General features: G+C 53.5%; 1 protein-coding gene across 1 annotated transcript; it reads right to left on the bottom strand.

The window, feature by feature from the left end:
* Nucleotides 1-372: 372 nt before the first annotated feature.
* LOC123089776 (tryptophan decarboxylase 1-like) lies at nt 373-1,920 on the bottom strand. Its single transcript, XM_044511361.1, has 2 exons — nt 1,136-1,920; nt 373-1,015 (listed from the first exon to the last, which is right to left on the bottom strand). Exons 1-2 carry the CDS (start codon nt 1,918-1,920, stop codon nt 373-375), a joined length of 1,428 nt encoding a protein of 475 aa, XP_044367296.1.
* Between the last annotated feature and the right edge of the window lie 21,064 nt (nt 1,921-22,984).

Genomic DNA, 22,984 nt, shown 5'->3' with positions numbered 1-22,984 from the left:
AAACAGTGCACTCCTATAATAAGTTATGATATAGTGGTATATAAACAAATCATAACCATTAAATCACCTTCATATAATTGATGTAATGATGAATAAATACATTTTTGTTTAACATAGATGATAAAAGACACACAAGATGTATTGTTTAGAAATATAAATTTACATTCATGACATAAATTACCATCGACACTAATTTACACATCTCTCTTAAATAAATAATACAAACTGAGATTCACAACACGTGCATAAAGGCAGTCACCGATACATCGTGCAACCAACGACTGCACGGATCATGAAGCACCATTGAAAGGATTTTATTACTCCACACAAACATTAAAAATTAGTCAAACACATTATAATTGACCAATGCTCTTATTGCACGATCTCCTCCCCATCGATGATCTTGGCGGTTGTTTTCTTTATGAGCTCCCAGGCGCTTCTCACGTGCCGATCCTCCTGCAGCGACGACCCCACCGCGAACCGTAGAACGAATCTGTTGCCAACCACGGTGTGTGCTAGGTAGGCCTTCCTGGAGATGTTGAGCCGGTTAATCAGCACACGGTTCACCTCATCGGTGGCTTCCTCCGTCATGGTTCCTCTTGCTCTGATCCTGAAGCATACGAGGGCGAAGTTTCTCGGCACTACAATCTCAAACCGGTCATCGGCACGTACAAGGTCCTCGAACGCCTTGGCCATCGCGACATCGCTTCGGATGTGCTGCTGAAGCTTGGCGGTGCCATATGTGCGCATCACCATCCAAAGCTTGAGCCCTCGGAAGCGGCGGCCGACGCCAACTTGCATATCCTTGAGATCAATGACCTCGCCGGACTCAGTAGCGTCATTCTTGAGGTACTCCGGGTTCGTCTGCAGCGCGTCCGTGAGGCGGTTCGTGTCGCGCACCCACAAGCAGGTGCAGTCAAGGCAGGTGAGCAGCCACTTGTGCGGGCTCATGCTGATGGAGTCCACGCGCTCAACACCGTCGATGTGGTGCCGAAACTCCGGACAGATGCATGCGCTGCCAGCGTAAGCAGCATCGACATGGACCCATGCATTAAACATGGCCGCGACAGAGGCCACTGTGCTCACTGGGTCCACGGCGTTGGATGATGTGGTGCCGACAGTGGCGCAGATGTACGTTGGCACGAGACCAGCATCGAAGTCAACCTGCATGATCTCGAGCAACTTCGCCGGGTCGAGCCCGTAGTCTGTCTCCGGCTCGGTGGGAATGGATCGGAGGTTGGCAGGGTCGAAGCCGGCAAGGCGGCATGCCTTGAAGAATGTGGAGTGTGTCTGGCCGGTAGCGTACACCGTGAGCCTTGTGATGTAGGACATGCCATTGGAGGCAATCCGCCGCAGCGCCGCGTCACGCGCAGCAACAAGCGTGACGAGCATGGCTTCGCTAGTGGTCCCCAGGATGACACCGCCTCCGGTGCCACGCCCCACGCTGGTGCGGTTCATGAAGCTGGTTGGCAGGCGCAGGAGCTGGGCGAGCCAGTCGAGCACGAGCACCTCCATCTCGGTGGCCGCGGGAGCCGCCTGCCACGTGAACCCTACGGTGTTCATGGCCGAAGCGATCAGCTCCCCCGCGATGGCTGCGGCGCTGTTGGTGGACGGGAAAAACGCGAAGAAACTGGGGCTAGCCCAGTGCGTCATCCCGCGGACGACCGATGTCCTCAGCTCCTTCATGGTGACGTCGAAGGGAGCCGAGTGTTCTGGCGGGGACGCCCTCAGCTCGTCCCGTAGGTAGCCGGGTTTCACGTCGGGGAGAACCGGCATGGACTCAACGCTGGTGTAGTAATCCATGATGAAGTCGGCAGCCTTGTAGAGGTATGCGCGCACGTCTTCTGGGTTGAGCGGCTGGAAGCTGCTGCCTTGGACGCAGGCGTCGAACGAAGGGGAAGCGAAGGCCGCGGGGTCCATCTCAGGGAAGGATCAAATTAAGTTGTTGACTTGTGGCGCGTGCTTTTGAGTCGATCAGGATGCAGCAGGAGGAGGAAGAGGCTACCCACTGGAGATACGGAGGGGATGTGGGAAGGTTTTATATACTAGCAGGAGTATATGGGACGCGGGACGGAAGCGGCGTGGCGGGATGGAAATGTTGCTGATCGAAACAGCAAAAGATGCCGGGTAAAATCTGTTGCTACGCATATTCGTGAACAGACAACGGAGCTCTTGGAATTTACCACGACTTGTAACTATCACCGCTCAGTAAGGTTTTGTAACGGCTGGTTCCTAGAGGTAGAAATATACGTGCAACCTCCAGCAATCGTATCAACTCAAATCCAAGCAGTACGTACAACACACGCCTTCTTCCCTTTTGCAATCAAATCAGTCGGCGTCGTAGAAATTGATCCGATCGAGCTGAGTTGACGTGCGTGAGATCCGAGCACTACAACAGACGCCTTCCCTTTGGGCATCCTCCACTTCCCGGCTGTCTATACAGCAAGCTAAAGGTGCGGCGTACATGCGTTTTCGCATTGGAAATAACTCGTCAATCCGAGCGGCTTACGATCAGGTCCTCGCGCACACAGGAGCATCCATCTTTTTTGCTTCAACAAATGACCTATAACTTCACCTGCAATAAAAAAGGATAATTGATTTTATGCCCCTAGTTGGGTCACACACGGCAGGTTTATCCCTACTTTTTCCGGAAACACTTGTTCCTGACCAAATCATTTTGCTCCTCTTATGCTATTGCCCTTTGACCGTTTGATCATCACTTGGAAAACTTCATAAAAAATTCATACTAACTCAGAAAAATTCGAATAAGATATCAAAATGTTCAGAAAAGCATCACCTATATGTGCATGTTATTTGCATTCATAAAAAAGTGTTAGCCAGTCCCCATTTCAATTTTAGCTCATATCATCATAGCATGAATAGTAAAATCTAAAAAAATTATAAAAATTATAAAAAAATTGGTGGCAAACTTTGACTAATGTTTTGAGTGCTTGCCAAGTTTCATAAGGGAATGACATTCGTGGAAGTCGTGGCAAAAAAACAAAAACTAATGCTCCAAAATTTCATTTTTTTATCACGACTTCCACGAATGCCATTCCTTATGAAACTTGCCAAGCACTCAAAACAATGGTCAAAGTTTGCCACCAAAATTTTATAGATTTTTTTTAAATTTTACTATTCATGCTAAGATGATATGAACTAAAACTGAGATAAGGAATGTCAAACATTTTTTTCATGAATGCAAATGACATGCACATATAGGTGATGCTTTTGTGAACATTTTGATATCTTATTTAATTTTTTATGAGTTAGTATGAATGTTTTATGAAGTTTTCAAAGTGATGGTCAAACGGTCAAAGGGCAAAAGCATAAGAGGAGCAAAGTGATTTGGGCAGGAACAAGTGTTTTCGGAAACTAGGGGTAAACCTGCTGAGTGGGACACAACTAAGGGCACCAAATTAATTATCCCCAATAAAAAAGACATATAACGTCATTCAAACTCAACAAAACTATAGGTATGATGTTTCGAATCATAGATCCAAGAATTTACAAAATACTCCTATAACTAAGAATTACAATGAAATTTCTCAGAATCATCTTCTAAATGGTATCAATCTTCGCAACATGAAATAGTGTCAAGGCTTAAAGAGATTACTGTCAGATCGAAGCAGCGATGGCGCCACTCATACACCATCTCAAACTTGACTACATTCATAGGTTTCAGAAACCTTCTTGAGTTGCCCATGGAAAATGATGGGAAGCCGTAATCGCTGAACGTATGTAGACAAGGGATACTCCCCTATAAGTATAGGTCGTCGAGCTACCAGATCTTCAATAGAACGCTAATGCGTGACTCCAGAGTCACAATGGATTGCACCAACAAAGAAGGGTCGAAAAACACTAACAAAAACCCGTCAGATCCATATGAACGAATCTGCAATGACATAGGCCTAAAAATTCATGGTTCGTGAAACCAAACTTGTTGAGACACAAACTCTCTTGCTCTGTGACACTGCCAAATAAAACTTCGCCATGGCAGGAGAAGAACTGTAGTGCCTTTATTCTCGCTAGCATCACACCCAAAGCACCAATGAGCCACACTAACATTAGTGGAGAACCGGGCTAAAGGTCCCCTCCCCCTTTAGTACCGGTTCTGCACGAACCGCCACTAAAGGGCCACCACGTGGCACGTGCCAGCGCTGGGGGCTGGAAGCCCTTTAGTACCGGTTGGTAACACCAACCGGTACTAAAAGTTTTGGGAGGTTGTGGTTTTATTATTTATTTTCCCTTTAATTTTGTGTTTTCCATTTAATTCTTTTTCGTTTGCTGGTATTTTACGATACTACATATTGTACACGTTATGCATATATATAAATATAATTTCTCGTAGAAGCGATCATATATATAGGTAAAGTGTTTCTCATTGAACTGTTAAGAAGGAGATCAATATGCATGTGTATTAATTATGTGACTAGATATCGATAATGATGTAAAAGTTGTGAATATTGTTCTGTTAAACGTACCCATAGCTGTCTATCAGATTTGGTCCTTTCGGACGCCATCATGCATCTGTTCTCGCAAACGTAGTATGCACACACTTGAGTCCCCTTTGCCTACTTCAGGTCCTTTACGAGATTAGAATTTAATGAGATAATAATTAATCAAGCATGATAATTAATGGTATTGAAACTAGAATTAAAGTGATGGTAGCTAGCTAGTACTACTTAATTAATTATACCTTGGGTCGAAATTAATACAACTTTTTTTTCCATGGACTTGGAACCTCTTTCCTGAACTTTGCCCAAGCCCTACTCGCCAGCAAAGAAAATGAATAAACGAGTTATTAAATAGTTGATATCAAGAAATGATAAACTAAAGAGGCTGACATATAGTTAATAATGATTGAAATTACCTGTTGACTATCCCCTTCAAGATTGAGTAGTCACTTTGTTTTTTAAGTAGTGAATCCAGTGCTACAACTGTTGCTTCGTCAACTTTAATGATTAACAAGATCCAGTGGTAACTGCATGCACATATGTTTGCATGGTTTAATTAAGCGGGCATGTGCATAACACTCATCAACTACCCTAAAGCCTATGCACTTAATTATTAACATCTATCTAGCTAGTAAGCAAAAGCAGAATTTATAGTACAAGACAGTGTGACTCACCGGAAGTTGTAAGGAAGCAGTATATCTTCATTGGTATTGAGGCGCTTCAAGAACTCTAGCATGTTTTTCTCTACATCGTCTCTATACCATGCATATGTCCATATTTGTTCATTAACGGTATTTGGGTCAATGAAACCAATGCCATAGGGTCCACCTTTTTTCATTTCATACATCTTCATCCTGCATAATACCACAGAAAAGAATATAGTGAGTATAATTACAGGTAATGATCGATCAATGAGCACTACAACTAGCTTGAGACTTAAATTACAGAAAGAAATCACTTACAGACAATAACAACTGACGAGAGCTTTGTCGAGTGCTTCTTGATTGAATAACTGCCATAGTTCTGAATACTCAACGGTCAGAGCTAGCTTATGGAAGTAATACTCTTCCTTGACTTTCATCATGAGGGACTCTCGATTGGTACCCTTGGTAATTTTTATTTACCAATCATGCAATTCATACATTCTCGTTGGGAGGTTCTTGACCTCCTCTGGCTTGACCAAAGGTTGGCCGCGGACATATTTCGGTTTTATGTCCTCCTCTCTAAGCGGAGACATGGGCTCAATCTCAAGGAGTTGTCCAAAAGTGATACCGAGCATTTCAGCCTGCCTTCTATGCTCGTCGGTTATTAACAGCTGACCGGCGCCGGTACTCTCATGTGTTTGTACAACAAGCGGGGGGTTGATTGTGCTGCCTATTCTCCTAGCTGGGGAATGGTTTTCCCGCATTTTTGGCCAGCTGCTGGGCTGGAGCGCAAGCTCGACTCCTTTTGTCGTGCTCGATGTGTCTTCCTGATTTGGCGCTCATAGTCTGAGTCAACAGGCTTGGGAGCTGGTGCTTTAGCCATACGAATCAAGTGGTCATTCTTATCCACAGGCACTTTCTCCCTCTGCTGAAGAGGCCCGAGGCTTGGACCATATTGAAATCGCTTGCCTCTGCCTGTACCTCGTGTACTACCTCGACTTGTAGCACTACACACCATAGCTGCGGCGGCTCTCTTCCGCGATTGCTCAGGCAGCGGAGACGGCTGACGCAGTGTCGGATTGGAGGAGGAGTGGCACGCGTTGGTGGACTTGGACGAGGAGGAGTGGCCTCACGCGTTGGCTGAGTTGAAGCAGGAGGAGTGGCCTCACGCGTTGGCTGAGTTGATGCAGAGGAGTGGCTTGAAGTTGTGCCGGACTTGGAAAAGCATGAGTCGTCTGCTCCTCCTCACCTCCTGGAATGTCAAGATCTAGCTGACGCGGTGTAGATAGCCTTCGAAAGATGATGCAATCCTTTCTCCATAGGATGATACGATGTATGGCCTCTCCCAGTGTGTGCTCCTCGTCACCTCCAGGAATGTCAAGCTGTAGCCCTGAATAATAGTCCACCACCTCATCAACCACGACACGAGCATAGCCGGCTGGAATCAGGCTGCAATGGAAGGTCGCTCCGGGGGGATTTGTATAAGCAACGGCATCCGCCGCCTTCATAGATATGTTCTTTATTTTGAAGTGTAGCTCACAGTTAGTGTTCTCCATGATGTCATCCACAGGGTATCTATCCAGCAGTGCGTTGCCCGGGGCGGAACCCATGCTGCTTCTCGGCATGGATGGGACGGTGCTATCCAATGATGGATCATCTGCTAGCTGCTGCGGCTACTGAGACCCCCTTTCCTGGCTGAGTGAGTCGATCTGCTGCTGCTGCCGCTGGAATTTGAGTGCCTAGTCCGTGTGCGCTGATTCTAGGCCTTGAAGGCGTTCTGCTTGCTGCTGCCTCTACTCGTCCTCCAGCTTCTTCTTCTCCTCCTCCATCTTCCTTCTTGCACAGCTTCTGTAGTCGGCGTTCCATTCCGAAAAGCCCTCATACCACGGAACAACGCCCTTGCCTCGTGTTCTTCCCGGGTGTTTAGGATTTCCTAGGGCGCGCGTAAGCTCGTTGTTTTCTCTGTTGGGCGTGAACAACCCCTTTCGAGCATCTTCTATTGCTTCAAGTAACTTAACTTCGGCTCCTTTAAGACAAGCCTTCTTCGAAACCTAGCCTATCTTCGGTTGCAACGCCCTCCATGTGCATCGAACCAAGTTCTGCACCTGTGGGGCCAGCTCAATGTAACTGGAGTGACATGTGCACCCTGCATCTCTTGCTCCGACTTATCCCACTTAGGCATTGCCACCACGTAGCTACCTGGCCCCAGCCTATGGAATTGCTCCTTTTTTGCGGCACTGACCTTGTTTTTTCTGGACCGTTCCTTAGATAATTCTGATTCCTTGAATTTCACGAAAGCGGGCCAGTGTTCTCTTTGCTTCTCCAGTGTTCCCTTGAATTCTGGAGTCTTCTTTCCTCCTTTGACGTAGTTATTCCATAAAGTTTTCTTGTGGTTGTTGAATGCAATTGCCATCTTCCTAAGAGCAGCGTCCTTGACTTTCTCCACATCTGCAGCTATGAAATGATCTGGTAGGGTGAAATGTTCCATGAGTTTTTCCCAAAGCAGAGTTTTTGCCCTGTCTTCGACAAAAGTAAGATCTGGATGTTTCTTTGCTGGCTCTTTCCATTCTTGAAGGGAGATCGGGAGTTGGTCCTTCACAAGAACTCCGCACTGATGAACGAACTAGTTCGCAATGTTCTTAGGCGCTAGTGGTTTGCTATTAGTTTTGATGGCATCGATGTTGTACTTTACGCCCTCCTTCAACATTTTGCCCGGGCCTCGCACTCTGCCTGTAGAAGATTTGCTCGATACGTAGGGCTGAAAGAAGAAAGATCGATTCGTTAATATATCTTCAAATCATTTAAAACATGTGATGATCACCGGATGTCTGCTTATATAAATATACCTCGCCGGTCTCTGTTATTTCAAGATCAACATTTTCTTCGCCATCATAATCATAGTCGTTGTTCATGACTTCATCAATTCGATCGTCACGATCGAATATCATATCATCACCCTCCCCGGTATTGTTCAGATATTGGGAGCCGTCATCTTCTTCATTTCGATCATCTAGCCCGTGAGGGGACCGTATGATCTCGAACAGGGCCTGAGGGAGTCCCGGATAAGGGGGTGTCCGGATAGCCGAACTATCATCGTTGGCCGGACTCCTGGACTGTGAAGATAGAAGATTGAAGACTTCGTCCCGTGTCCGGATGGGAATTTCCTTGGCGTGGAAGGCAAGCTTGGCGATACGGATATGTAGATCTCCTACCATTGTAACCGACTCGGTGTAACCCTAACCCTCTCCGGTGTCTATATAAACTGGAGGGTTTTAGTCCGTAGGACGAACAACAATCATACCATAGGCTAGCTTCTAGGGTTTAGCCTCTTTGATCTCGTGGTAGATCTACTCTTGTACTACCCATATCATCAATATTAATCAAGCAGCAGTAGGGTTTTACCTCCATTGAGAGGGCCCGAACCTGGGTAAAAACATCGTGTCCCTTGTCTCCTGTTACCATCCGCCTAGACGCACAGTTCGGAACCCCCTACCCGAGATCCGCCGGTTTTGACACCGACATTGGTGCTTTCATTAAGAGTTCCTCTGTGCCGTCGCCATCAGGAAGGATGCCTCGTCCCATCTTTAAAGATGGCATCGTTGCTAAAGGAGATTTGGCCATCGGCCAAACTCTCCGGCTAGGCGGTTTTCTTATGACCGCCTGTTCGGCCGCCGCGCCGACGATGACTTCTCGGGTCATCAAAAGAAATCTTCACTTCAACTCGGAACTCGCCGAGCAGTTAGATCCGATGGAGCTCTCTTCCTTAAACGAGCTCTTCGATCGCATCGCCGCCCTGGGAGTCGCTATAGACTACGACCAGATTGGGCCTAAACCCAATCTGAGAGAGATTAACTCTCCCCAGGCTACCCACCACGTTGTTGTGGTCGAGGAACAATATGGCGACCCTTCTTCTATCCTAAGGACTAGCTATGTCCGGATTCCTGACCCCTCCATGCCGGATTCCCGCGGAGGGGAGAACACCACTCAAGCCCTGAACTTGAAGTCAGGCAGCGGGCTAGATTCATCGGACAACGTCCAAGAACCCAAGCTTCCAAGTTCCGAAACTTCTTGGCCCCTGAGTCTTAGATCGGACGGAGTTCGGAATTTAACTCCACCCGCCCACCCAAACATAAGTGATCTATCCCAAATCCGGCAAGAGCCCGCCAAAACAGTACATCATTACTGGGCCAGATTCCTCCTGGTCATGAACAGGATAAAGGACTACCGTGAAGAGGACGCAATTTCATTCTTCTGCATTAATTGCACGGACGAAGGAATCCTCAACACCGTAAGTCGTCGTAAAATTACACGCTTTGCTGACTTGGCGTCCAAAGTACGAAAGTACTGTGCGATGGAGAGCGCCTGGAAAACCGAAATCAAATTTTGGGATAATCCGGCCTTGAACACAACCCAATCCAAAGTAAAAGGGTGCATCATTACCAGGCACCTAGGTTAAATACCAAAAAGCAAAAACCCTCTAAAGGGCACGGAACCGTACTGGAGGGATGGCTCAATGGACCCTGCAAAATTCATAGTCAGAGGTCGCCACTCCAACTCATAGCCTTAGAGCATGTTGGATACTACAACAGGTGGCCAAAAGTGGCGAAGAGCTTCTAGCTCCAGAGCACCAGCCCAGCAATACCAGTACGCTATTAACAGTCTTCGAAACTTTCGCATCAAATAATATGCGGAAACGAACACTCCGCAGCCTTGCCGAAGTCCACCAGGTAGCAACAATAAATCCATGGAGTGACACGGCTATTACCTTTAATGCCAGTGATGAACCTAAATTCCGAACAGCCCGAGCACCAGCTGCATTGGTCCTCAGTCCAATAGTGGACGGTTTTCTCCTTACCAAGGTACTCATGGATGGTGGCAGCGGATTAAACCTCATTTACGAGGAAACCCTTCAAAAAATGGAAATAGACTGGAGCCGTATTGAGCGAAGCAGCATAACTTTAGAGGAATAATCCCCAGTCGGGAAGCATGCTGTACAGGAAAAATCACACTGGATGTGGTGTTCGGCACGCCGGATAATTACAGGTCCGAGGAGGTCACATTCCAAGTGGCCCCGTTCAGCAGCGGATACCACGCTCTATTAGGGCGAGAGGCATTCACAATTTTTCAAGCTATACCCCATTACGGGTACATGAAGCTCAAAATACCCGGACCCAACGGAATCATCACTCTTGCTAGTGACCCGGACATAGCACTCCGCGCCGAAAATAAAATAGCCGCACTTGCCCTTGAGGCACTATCCGAAGACCTAGCGGCCGAGGAACTCACTGCGCTGCGCTCCACGGTGAACAGGGACGATGTGATACTCGATAAGAGATCCAATTCCGCCTCTTTTAAACCGGCGGATGAAATAGTCAAATTCCATGTCCATCCAACGGACCCTACAAAGACGGCCTCCATCGGGGCACAATTAAACCCTGATGTAGACGCCGCACTATGAGAATTCCTACGCGAAAATTGGGACATCTTTGCCTGGCACCCTTCAGACATGCCAGGAATCCCACGCCGGCTGGCCGAGCACAACCTAAATATCCTAAAAGGATTCAAGCCAGTCAAACCAGATCTTCGGCGATTCTCCGAACCTAAGAGACAGGCCATGGGAGAGCAGCTAGCCAAACTATTGGAGGCCGGATTCATTAAAGATATAAAACATCCGGACTGGCTAGCAAACCTAGTAATGGTACCAAAGAAGGACAAATCCTGGCGCCTGTGTGTTGTGTCGGAGTAAATGACCATGGGTAGCCTAACCAGCTCCATTTGGCCATCAGAAAAAACAATAGGCCGATTGGACCTCAAAGCACCTAAGACATGGGGCCGCCTTCCTCCGGCCGGCTGGCGGAAGCCGGCCCGGCTATAAAACAACCTTTGGGGGGCGCCACGATCGGGCCGACACCAAGAAGCCGGCCCATGAAGGACCGACTCCATGAAGACGGCACACGAAGGGCCGACTCCAAGAAGCAGGTGGCTGAATGCCGCATCCTAAAGACCATCGCCCATACGGTGACCAGGCGGGGCGTGGCTACAGCAAACCCTGCCACCCCCGAATCCCGGAAGATACATGGCCACAGTACACCGTACGGGGCGGCCATCCCCCGTCCAGCGTGGAACTGTGGCCATGAGAGTCATGACGCCATCCACGACAGGATGCTAGTACGGCCCATAGGCGGCGGGTCCCTTCGGTTAGAGAGACATGCGAAGGCGGCCCGGCCTCCCCCAGCCGGCCCAAAGTCGGGCCGGCTTCCAGTAGCCGTCTTGCTCCCCTCGAGGCGCGCGCACCATTAAGCGGATGAGACGTGGTATGGCTACAATGGAAGCCCGCAAGGCAGCAACACTATAGCCATGCTTACCTCGACAAAGCCCTCGTCATCACAGGCGAGGCTACAGTAACCAGCCCCCGACGGGACCCACCAGTCGGCGGGCCCTAGAAGCCGGCGGAGAAGACGGCAGTTGTAGACACTGACGGCTAGGGCCCGCGCCCAGCCAGATTACCATTGTACTCTCGGGGGGTAGGCCTATATAAACCCCCCGGGACACCCATGCAAAGGGTTGAACACTGAGAGTTTTAGACACCACCATCGGGAGAGGAGAGAGCTAGCCTTGCCCTTCTTCCTCCTGCCACCGAACAGCTCAAGGAGCATCTTGTAGCTACTTGTTGATCTAGTGATCATGCGGAGACCCCGCAGAGCAGCAGTAGGGGTGTTATCTCCAAGGAGAGCCCCAAAGCTGGGTAAGATTTGCCGGCGTGCATGTCTTCGCCTCATCCCACTCCCAGGAACTGGCGATGTCTTACTGGCTCCCACAATGATAAGCCATCCGTTGGCATATGTCGCACCTACCACCCGACATTTGGCGCCCACCATGGGGCGAGGTGCACCATCGTCCGAAGACCTTCTCTGGACGGGAACTCTTTTCCTCCCGCGCGAGCGTAGCCAGCCTGGCACGCCCGATGGCGCTTGCCCCGACGCGCTGCAAGGCGTCGACGATGCTTGCGCGGCAAGCTGCCTCGCTTATCTCCTTGGCGAGGTTAGCATCTTCGACGAGCCCGCATCCGACGCGGGCACCGGCTGCCTCGAGAGCCGCCTCGTCAGTCTCCTCGACCAACTCCATGTCTCCGGCAAGCCTACCGCGGACTTGGAGTCGGTCGATTCCACCGACCCGATGCTTGTCGACTCCGACACGGCATCGCTTGACGCCTTCCCCTCCGACGTGATCATTTTTGATGATCCCCTCCCGCGAGCTGACAGTGGCGGCAGCATCGTCACTGAGGTGCTAGTCATCAGCCACGGAGCCGCCTCCGGCAAGAACACCCACGACGCCCTGCAAGCGGTGCTGCAGGACTTGTCCATCCCCATTCCAGCCGATGCCGACGCCGAGGCGCTGGAGGCTCGCCGCCTTGCCCTCGTCGCAAAAGGCCAGAAGATAAACGCCATGAGACGCCTCACGGAAGCCCACCAGCGCAAGGTCGACCGTGCCGCCTTCGGCACGCCGCCTCCAAAAGGGCCAAGCCGAGTCGGCGCCATCATGAAACGCGACGCAGCCATCGCCTGCATGCTGGATGCAGAGCGCCCGGTCTACGCCACGCCCCTCGAGAATCTACGCGCCGCCCAGTCGATCGTTGACGAGCTCAACGGACTGGGGGCCGACGAGCTCCCCTACATGACTAGATGCATCCAGCAACTGATCGATGCGGCCGCAGCGCGCTACGAAGCTGGCGTCCAAGCTGAGAGCCCCCCTCACCGAGAACACTGCGCGACATCGCGTACGCCGACTACGGGCGGCACCCGTGCGAGACAAGAGAAGGAGCCGACTGCTAGCCGCAGCCGGACACAAAATCACCATCGAGCGCAACGCGGAAGGCCGTCCCCAAGGCGTGGAGAGACGAGGCGATTTACCCCCTCCTCCACCTCGCGGGGAGAGATACCCCACCCCACGGCCTATCGAGCATCCGACTCTCAGCGGCCGACTTGGTCGCCGTGAAGGAGTCGGTGAGAACGATGCCCGCCATCGGATCGACCGCCTTGCGCGATCCCTGGCCCTAGAAGAAGAAGATGATGTCGGTCCGCCTTGCTTCGCCCCCCGCATCCGCGACGAGCCCTTTCCCAAAGGGTTCTCGCTCCCAAGAGACACGCCCAAGTATAACGGCTCCGTGAAGCGGGCGGACTGGTTGATCGACTACTCCACCGCGGTTCACATAGCAAATGGCAGTCGGCGCGTTGCTGTAAAGTATGTCCCCTTGATGCTCCAAGGCATGGCGCGCACCTGGCTCAACAGCCTCAAGCCCTACAGCGTCAACAGCTGTCTCGACTTCACGGAAGCCTTCATCCGCAACTTCACCAGCACCTACAAGCGGGCACCCAAGCCCCAACAGCTCTCCTTGTGTGTACAAGGACCCGACGAATCGACTCGTGACTATCTCATACATTGGGCCGAGCTCCGAAACTCTTGCGAAGGGGTGCACGAGGTTCAGGCGATCGAGTACTTCATGGCCGGGTGCCGAGAGGGCACCCTCCTCAAGCACCGCCTCCTCTGCGACAAGCCGACTACCCTTGATGAGCTATTGATCATTGCGGACAAATACGCCATGGCCGACTCCTCCATGAAGACCGAGCTCCGAGTCGACGCCTCTGGAAAAGTGCTTGCACCGGCTCCCAAGACGCCGGCTGGAGAGTCCACCCAGCGCTCGTACCAGAGCGACAACAAGCGCAAGGCCCCTATGCCGCCTACCACTAGTCGGCAGGTGGCCACGGTCGAAGAAGAGCAGCCTAACGGACGGCTGGCTCCCAAGAAACCGAAGGGCGGCAGGCCGGCTTGGCAGCCAGCTTTCTCCTACGAGCAAGCTCTCGGTGCCCCCTGCAGGTTCCACAGCGGCGCGAAGCCGTCCAACCATACGACCCGAAAGTGCCATTGGCTCACCTGAATCTCCAAGGGCGAGGGGCTGTTGCCGCCTCCTGCCCCCCAGCAGCCGGCCACTCGGCCTGCAGTCGGAGCCGTCCATGACGAGTTCCCTGACGAGCACGCCGCCTACATCATCTTCACAAGCCAACCAGACGATCGGTGAAGTCGGCGCCGGCAACAGCAAGAAGTCAACGCGGTCGCCTCCAGTAACCCTGAGTTTATGCACTGGTCCGAGAAACCCATCAGCTGGAGCCAGGACGACCACCCAGCGGTGATGCCATCTGCCGGCTCCTATGCCCTCGTTTTGGAGGCTACCCTGGCGACGGAGAGGTGCGCCGCTTGATTCTCCCGCGTGCTTATAGATGGCGGGAGCAGTATCAACATTCTGTACCGAGATACCATGGAGAAGCTCGACATCAAGCCGAGGCACCTCATGCCTAGCCGGATCGTGTTCCATGGCATCGTACCCGGCCTGTCCTGCACACCAATCCGCAAGATCAAGATGGATGTCCTCTTTGGAGACAAGGATCATTTCCGCCGAGAGGCAATATGGTTTGAGGTGGTGGATTTGGAGAGCCCGTACCACACACTGCTTTGCCGACCAGCGTTGGCCAAGTTTATGGCTGTGCCCCACTACGCCTACCTCAAGATGAAGATGCCGAGTTCCAAGGGCATTATCACCATAGCCGGAGACTACAAGAAGTCCGCTGAGTGTGCGGCGGCCAGCTAGCAGTCACCTGGCCGAGTCCCTCATGATTGCCGAAGAGAAGAAGATGCTGGACCGGGTTGTGCCCTTGGCTGGCAAGCAGCCGGCTTTGTCTCCTGACCCCAAAGAATGTGAAGCTCAAGGTTCTTTCCAGCCGGCCAAAGAGACAAAGAAGATACCCCTGGACCCGGAGCACCCGGAGAGGCACGCCGTCATAGGCACAAGCCTCGACAGCAAATAGGAAGGCGAGCTCGTCGATTTCCTCCATGAGAATCGGCACATCTTCGCGTGGTCTCCCAAAGACATGCCAGGTGTTCCGGCGGATTTCGCCGAGCACAAGCTACACGTCCGATCTGACGCAAAGCCGGTCAGGCAGCCCTTGCGCCGCCTGTCAGAAGAGAAGAGAAGAGTAGTCGGAGAAGATATAGCCCGGCTTCTGGCAGCCGGCTTCATTATGGAAGTGTTCTTTCCAGAATGGCTTGCCAACCCAGTCCTCGTACTGAAGAAGAACAAGCAGTGGCGCATGTGCATCGATTACACCAGCCTCAACAAAGCCTGCCCCAAAGATCCATTCGCCCTGCCAAGGATTGACCAAGTGATAGACTCCACAGCCGGATGCGAGCTGTTGAGTTTTTTGGATGCCTATTCCGGATACCACCAGATAAAACTGAACCCGGCTGATCGCTTGAAGACAGCCTTCATCACCCCATTCGGAGCTTTCTGTTACCTGACTATGACGTTCGGCTTGAGAAATGCCGGCGCCACTTTTCAGCGTTGCATGCAGAAATGCCTCCTCAAGCAACTCGGCAGAAATGCCCACATCTACATAGACGATGTTGTGGTGAAGACGGAGAAACTCGGCACCCTGCTGGAAAACCTCAAGGAAACATTTGAGAACCTGCGTTGGTATCAGATCAAGCTCAACCCGGAGAAATGTGTGTTCGGAGTACCAGCTGGCCAACTTCTGGGCTTTCTGGTCTCCAAACGCGGCACTGAGTGCAACCCAGTAAAGATCAAGGCCATAGAGAGAATGAAGGTCCCTACCAAGCTGCGAGACGTCCAAAAGTTCATTGGATGCCTGGCATCTTTGAACCGTTTCATGAGCCATCTTGGAGAGAAGGCTCTCCCCCTCTACCGACTTATGAAGAAGTCGGCTCACTTTGAATGGAATGACCAAGCAGATCAAGCTTTAAATGAGTTGAAGAAGATGCTGTCCACGCCGCCTGTCTTGGCGGCCCAAACTGAGAAGGAGCCCATGCTCCTCTACATCACCGCCACCAGCCGGGTGGTCAGCACAGTCATTGTGGTTCAGCGCCCAGAGGAAGGCCGAGCTCAGCTAGTCCAGAGACCGGTGTATTATTTGTGCGAAGTATTGTCCACCTCCAAGCAGAACTACCCGCACTATCAGAAAATGTGCTATGGTGTGTACTTTGCCTCCAAGAAGCTCAAGCCCTACTTTCAAGAGCATCTCATCATGGTCGTATGCACTGCCCCACTCGCCGAGATCATAGGCAGCCGGGACGCATCCGGCCGAGTGGCGAAATGGGCCATTGCGCTGGCTCCATACACGATCTACTATCAGCCCCGCACTGCCATCAAGTCCCAAGCACTGGCCGACTTCCTCATCGACTGGGCCGAGACCCAGTACCTACCGCCGGCTCCGGACTCCACTCATTGGCGGATGCATTTTGACGGATCCAAGATGCGCACCAGCTTGGGAGCCGGCATTGTCCTCACCTCTCCCAAAGGCGACAAACTCAGATATACATTGCAAATCCACTTTGCCGCCTCCAACAACGTGGCCGAGTATGAGGCGCTCATACACGGGCTCCGGCTAGCCAAAGAACTCGGCATCGGCCGAATCCTGTGTTATGGCGACTCGGACCTAGTGGTTCAGCAATCATCCGGCGATTGGGACGCCAAGGACGCAAACATGGCGAGCTACACTTCCTTGTCCAGCAGCTCAGCGGATATTTCGAGGGGTGCGAGTTCCTTCACGTGCCACGAGCCGATAATGAGCAAGCAGATGCCCTGGCAAGAATAGGCTCCACCCGACAAGCTATACCAACTGGAGTCGCCCTCCAACGCCTCCTGAAGCCATCTGTCAAGCCGTCTCTGGAATCCAGTTCCATCTTCGTGCCGCCTGACCCCGACGCAGTCGGATCCGACTTCGGGGACCAGGCAGGCGGCTCGGGGACTTCGGCAGCCGGCTTAGGGACTTCCATAGTCGAACCCGGCCCGGGGACTGCTGTAGCCGAACCCGGCCCGGGGACTGCAGTGGCACAGCAGGCGGAGGCCGACTCCAAGTCCTCACAACCCAGCCCGCCCACCCTGGTTGCAGTAGACGTCTTGGCAGTAGAAGAAATCAGCGCTCCATCATGGGCCCAGCCCATCCTCCGGTTTCTGGTGAATGGAGAACTACCGACTGATGAGATCTCGGCCAGACAAGTCCAACACCGAGCCGGAGCCTACACACTAATGAATCGAGAGCTAGTTAGGCGCAGCGCTACCAGAGTCTTCCAGTGCTGCGTCGAATAGGAGAGGGGCATAGCAATCCTCAAAGACATCCACCAAGGCGAATGCGGCCACCATGCCGCCTCCAGAGCGCTCATCGCCAAAGCCTCCCGCCATGGATTTTTCTGGCCGACTGCATTGGAGGATGCCAAGGAACTAGTCAAGCACTGCAGAGGGTGCCAAGTCTTCGGCTCCAAGCAACACTTGCCGGCTTCTGCACTCAAGACCATCCCCATCACTTGGCCCTTTGCCGTCTGGGGACTGGACATGGTCGGACCATTCAAGACGGCGCGCGGCGGCATGACACATCTGCTTGTCGCCGTAGACAAATTCACCAAGTGGATTGAAGCAAAGACGATCAAGAAGCTGAATGGCCCGACTGCCGTGACATTCATTGCCGACATTACAACCCGGTATGGCATCCCACATAGCATCATTACCGACAACGGCACAATTTCGCCAAGGGAGCATTGGCACGTTTCTGCGCAACACATGGCATCCGACTGGACTTAGCGTCCGTTGCCCACCCGCAGTCAAACGGCCAAGTCGAGCGAGCAAACGGCCTTGTTCTCTCCGGCATCAAGCCCCGACTGGTCGTACCGCTGGAGCGTTCGGCCGGCTGCTGGCTCGACGAGCTGCCGGCCGCCCTCTGGAGTCTGCGCACTACTCCAAACAAATCGACCGGCTTCACCCCCTTCTTCCTTGTATATGGTGCTGAGGCTGTCATCCCAACTGACATCGAGTTCGACTCACCTCGAGTCACCATGTACACGGAGGCAGAGGCCAAGGAAGCAAGAGAAGACGGCGTTGATTTGCTGGAAGAAAGCCGGCTGTTAGCCCTGACTACGCCGGTACCATAGTCGGAGAGTGAAGCCAAGAACCTTCCAAGAGGGAGACCTTGTGCTCCGGCTAATCCAGCGAATAGCCGGACAACACAAGCCATCAGCCCCTTGGGAAGGTCCCTTCGTCATCAGTCGGGCTCTGGGAAACGACTCCTACTACCTAATCGACGCACAGAAGCCGAAGGCACGCAAGAGAGACGACTCCGGCAAGGAATCGGAGTGCCCGTGGAACGCCAATCTTCTTGGAAGATTTTACAGTTGAAATGCAGTATGTATCACGCTATCTTTTGTACTAAGTATGAGACAACGGCCCCCCGAGGAGTTCTCGGGGACTGCCCTATTTTATCTATGTATGCCGGGTGTCACTCCCATGATTACCCTACTTATTTTCTCTGTCCGGCACCGGGTTCGACTAAGTCGGCTCGGGGACTTGCCGCCTTGAGTTATGTCCAAGTTCTACCTGCAGTCAGACAAGTAATGTGCTGGCACCCAAGCCCTCTCTTGCGAGAGTCACAGCTCGAAGAATCAGCTGCCCGACTAGCAAGAGCTAAAGGCGGAAAGGATGCCCATATGAAAAAATTGCTAAGGAGTAACGAACTTACATAACGCAAGCCGGCTTCCCCCCTCGCCAACCGACTATCGAAATAGTCGGCTGGCCGGCTTCCCTTCCTACTCTACCAAAGTCTAAGAAAGTTTGAACCTTTGCCTTCCTAGACGGCCGAACTCCTTACCCAGCCACAGACTACAGAGCAGCTGTCCGGCTGGGAAGGCGGCAACCAAGGGAAGGCCGCAAAGGAAGAAAGCTGAAAGACAAAAAGTAAGTCAGAATGGAAGCCAAACACATGCATGATAATATATACATCACAGAGCCTTCGAAAGGCCGGCTTTCAACAAAGTTTGAATACGCCCCCAGTGGGTGGAATTGCGCAAAATAACAAGTTTGTCCAAAGAGTAACTAGCAGGAAAGTAAATGATAAATCAAGCCAAGGGAGCGCCTGGAGCTTCAGGGAGAACGGTAGAGACGGCGGTGTCGGCTGGAGGGGTGGCCGACTGGCGAGTCTCGGCCTGGTCGTCGCCGGCGGTAGGCGGAGCATTCGCGCGTGCCTCGTTGCTAGAGGCACGGTCAGGCTGAGGCTGGCTGGCCGCTCCGACATCCGGCTCAGCATCTTCGCCGTCTTCCTCCTCCTCCTCCTCGCCCTCGTCGCTGGAGTCAATCTCCTCCCCGAGTCCTCACCATTGGCTGGGTTCAGCCCGAACCAGTCCTCCGGCTGCGCAACGCCGTCCTCGTTCACCTCAGGAGCAAAGATGCTGGTGTTGGTGAAGTCGGCGATCACCAAGGCACGCTGGATGATAGCCGTCCGCACCGCCTCCAGCTCCTCGCCGGCTTCCTGCCGCCAGGTGCGCAGCTGATCGAAGTTCAGCCCTGGGTACCAAGCCCGGACAAACTCTAGCGCTCGTCGAGCATCGGATCGAGCTGCTGAAGCCTTCCAGGCCTCAAGGTAGCCGACGGCTACCTCCAGCCAGTCGGCAGTGTGGCTGGGGGTGCAAGGGATTACCTCACCAGGCCAAAGGGCGGCCAGCACCTACTCCCAAGTCGGCGTCGTCAGGGTCGTCCGCCTTGCGGTCGGGGGCGAACTTGCGTTCCGGCCCCGCGGTCCCGGCCGGAGGATGAAGAAAGGGATTCTGGTTCAAGACATACTGATGGATCAAGAGTCGGCCCGGAAAAGAATTCGGCAACAAATAAAGAGAGAAACTTACCATGGGTGGTGGATTGGCACGAGAGAATGGCGCCATGCCATACTGCCAGTCCGGCTTGAGCTTGCAGTTGGCGATATGGTTCACCATGTAGGACACCTCATCGTGAGGCGTCTCCCTGGTGCTGAGCCGGCTCGGGTCAAAGCGGCCGCTCATCTGACAGATCAGATGAGGGTGGCCCTGAAGTGGAAGAACCCGGCGCTCAACGAAGGCGGCGATCAAGTTGGGCCCGGTCAGGTGGTCCGACTGGACGAGCACCCGAAGTCGGGCGACGGCTCCGGCTCCAGCCGGCGTCAGCGATCTGGCCCGGTAGGACCATGTGGCCGGCCTCCCAGCCGGCGGGCCGGCTACATAAGCCGGCAAGTTGACGTAGTCACCATTCGGGGCAACGTTCTTTACGTAAAAGTAAGACCGTTGCCAGAGCTTCACCGACTGGATCAGCGCGATGGCGGGAAAGGGGTTGTCGGAGACGGACCGCCTTATGGCGATGAAGGCGCCACACAGAGCCGACACTCCGGCGACGGCCCTGCCGAGCTTGGATTGGAAGAACTCCCCCCAGAGCTCGATGGTGGGGAGGACGCCGAGGAAGCCCTCGCACAGAGACATGAAGGGCGACAGCAGCACCACCGTGTTGGGCGTGAGGTGGTGCGGCTGGAGCTGGTAGAACTCGAGGAACGCGTGGAAGAAGCCGCTGGCAGGGAGGCCGGCGCCGCGCATGCATTGCGAGTAGAAGATTACTCGCTCGCCTTCCTCGGACGCCAGCGAGATCTCCCTCGCCAGCACGAGGTGAACTTGCACGAGGTCCTCGCTCGGAAGCCGCCGCGTCTTGCGGAGAAAATCTATATGGTCGTCGCGGATGGTGGAGCCGTCCCAAGAACTCGATGTCGGAGCCATGGCGGCGAGCGCGACGACGAGAAGCGCCCGGCGCGAAGGCAGCAAGCCTGCGGCATGCTGGGAGGAAGAGGATGCCGAAGCAAGGGCATGGCGAGGAACTGCTGTGGTGAGGCAGAGGAAGAAGGAGGTGGGGCGAGGGCGAGCATGCGAACTACTGCAGGTCCCCCTCCCCGCTCCTACTTATAGCCTCGCGCGACGAAGCCGAGGAGGCAAGGCGTGGGAGGGGCGTGGGATTAACTGCGCCCACTCCCCCACGACCCACAATTACCGCGCCTTGATGACGAGTGGGAACCGTCGTCGGAAGACGTGCGGTCGGTTCGGGCCGCAGAAGATCCGCGCGCGGGCCGAGGTGCGGGAGTGGCGGGCCCCGGCCTGCAACGGCGTCCCGTCACGCGCGTGGGCTGGCAGGCCCTGCCAGCTGAGGGGTGCCACCTGGCACGCGGAAGGCGGGCGGTCGGCCCGCTGTTCGATTTTCGCGCCCGCTGGTTCCCGCCTTTGAATTTTGAGGAAGCTTCGCCAAGAAGGCATGCAAGAAAGCCCGGCTCCTGGCAGCCAGCTCCTCGGGATAGGAAGCTGGCCGAGCTTCACGATTCCCTCTTCAGCCGCGAAGCCCAACCAGCTTCGGGGACTATTGTCGGAGTAAATGACCACGGGTAGCCTAACCAGCTCCCTTTGGCCATCAGAAAAAACAATAGGCCGATTGGACCTCAAAGCACCTAAGACATGGGGCCGCCTTCCTCCGGCCGGCTATCGCCTAAGCCGGCTGGCGGAAGCCGGCCCGGCCATAAAACAACCTTTGGGGGGCGCCACGATCGGGCCGACACCAAGAAGCCGGCCCATGAAGGACCGACTCCATGAAGACGGCACATGAAGGGCCGACTCCAAGAAGCATGCGGCTGAATGCCACATCCTAAAGACCATCGCCAATACGGTGACCGGGCGGGGCGTGGCTACAGCAAACCCTGCCACCCCCGAATCCCGGAAGATACATGGCCACAGTATGCCGTACAGGGCGGCCATCCCCCATCCGGCGTGGCACTGTGGCCATGAGAGTCATGACGCCATCCACGACGGGATGCCAGTACGACCCGTAGGTAGCGGGCCCCTTCGGTCAGAGAGACATCCGAAGGCGGCCCGACCTCCCCCAGCCGGCCCAAAGCCGGGCCGGCTTCCAGTAGCCGGCTTGCTCCCCTCGGGGCGCGCGCACCATTAAGCGGATGAGACGTGGTATGGCTACAATGGAAGCCCGCAAGGCAGTAGCACTGTAGCCATGCTTACCTCGACAAAGCCCTCGTCATCAGAGGCGAGGCTACAGTAACCAGCCCTCGACGGGACCCACCAGTCGGCGGGCCCCAGAAGCCGGCGGAGAAGATGGCGGTTGTAGACACTAACGGCCAGGGCCCGCGCCCAGCCGGATTACCATTGTACCCCCGGGGGTAGGCCTATATAAACCCCCCGGGACACCCATGCAAAGCGTTGAACACTGAGAGTTTTAGACACCACCATTGGGAGAGGAGAGAGCTAGCCTTTCCCTTCTTCCTCCTGCCACCGAACAGCTCAAGGAGCATCTTGTAGCTACTTGTTGATCTAGTGATCATGCGGAGACCCCGCAGAGCAGCAGTAGGGGTGTTATCTCCATGGAGAGCCCCGAAGCTGGGTAAGATTCGCCGGTGTGCATGTCTTCGCCTCATCCCGCTTCTAGGCACCGGTGATGTCTTACTGGCTCCCACAATGATAAGCCATCCGTTGGCATATGTCGCACCTACCACCCGATATGTTGATTTCAAGGAACTTAACAAGGCTTGCCCAAAGGATCCCTTCCCCCTTCCCTGCATCGATCAAATTATCGATGCTACCGCAGGACACGATTCATTGTGCTTCCTCGACGCATACTCCGGCTACCACCAAATTAAGATGGCAGAGCCAGACCAAGCCGCAACGGCATTCATCACTCCGTACGACCCATTCTGCTTCAACACAATGCCCTTCGGGCTCAAAAACGCCGGCGCAACATATCAGCGCATGATTCAGACATGTCTGGCAAACCAGATCGGCAAAACAGTGGAGGCATACATAGATGATGTGGTCGTCAAATCCAAGCATGTCGAAACTCTAGTAGACGACTTGAGGCTCACATTCGACAATCTCCGAGCATATGACATTAAGCTCAACCCGGAAAAATGCGTTTTCGGCGTACCAGCCGGAAATCTCTTGGTCTTCATTGTATCCGGTAGAGGAATTGAAGCAAACCCAGCCAAG

Source organism: Triticum aestivum, chromosome 4B (assembly GCF_018294505.1).
Source record: "Triticum aestivum cultivar Chinese Spring chromosome 4B, IWGSC CS RefSeq v2.1, whole genome shotgun sequence".
Classification (NCBI taxonomy): domain Eukaryota; kingdom Viridiplantae; phylum Streptophyta; class Magnoliopsida; order Poales; family Poaceae; genus Triticum; species Triticum aestivum.
The sequence above is the reverse complement of the archived record's forward strand: the minus strand, read 5'-3'. Positions and strand labels throughout refer to the sequence as shown.

Coding starts and splice junctions, on each gene's coding strand:
- LOC123089776 (XM_044511361.1), bottom strand. CDS start 1,920: ATGGACCCCGCGGCCTTCGCTTCCCCTTCGTTCGACGCCTGCGTCCAA. Junction 1,016..1,135: donor GATGCTGGTCTCGTGCCAAC/GTACATCTGCGC, acceptor TTACGCTGGCAG/CGCATGCATCTGTCCGGAGT.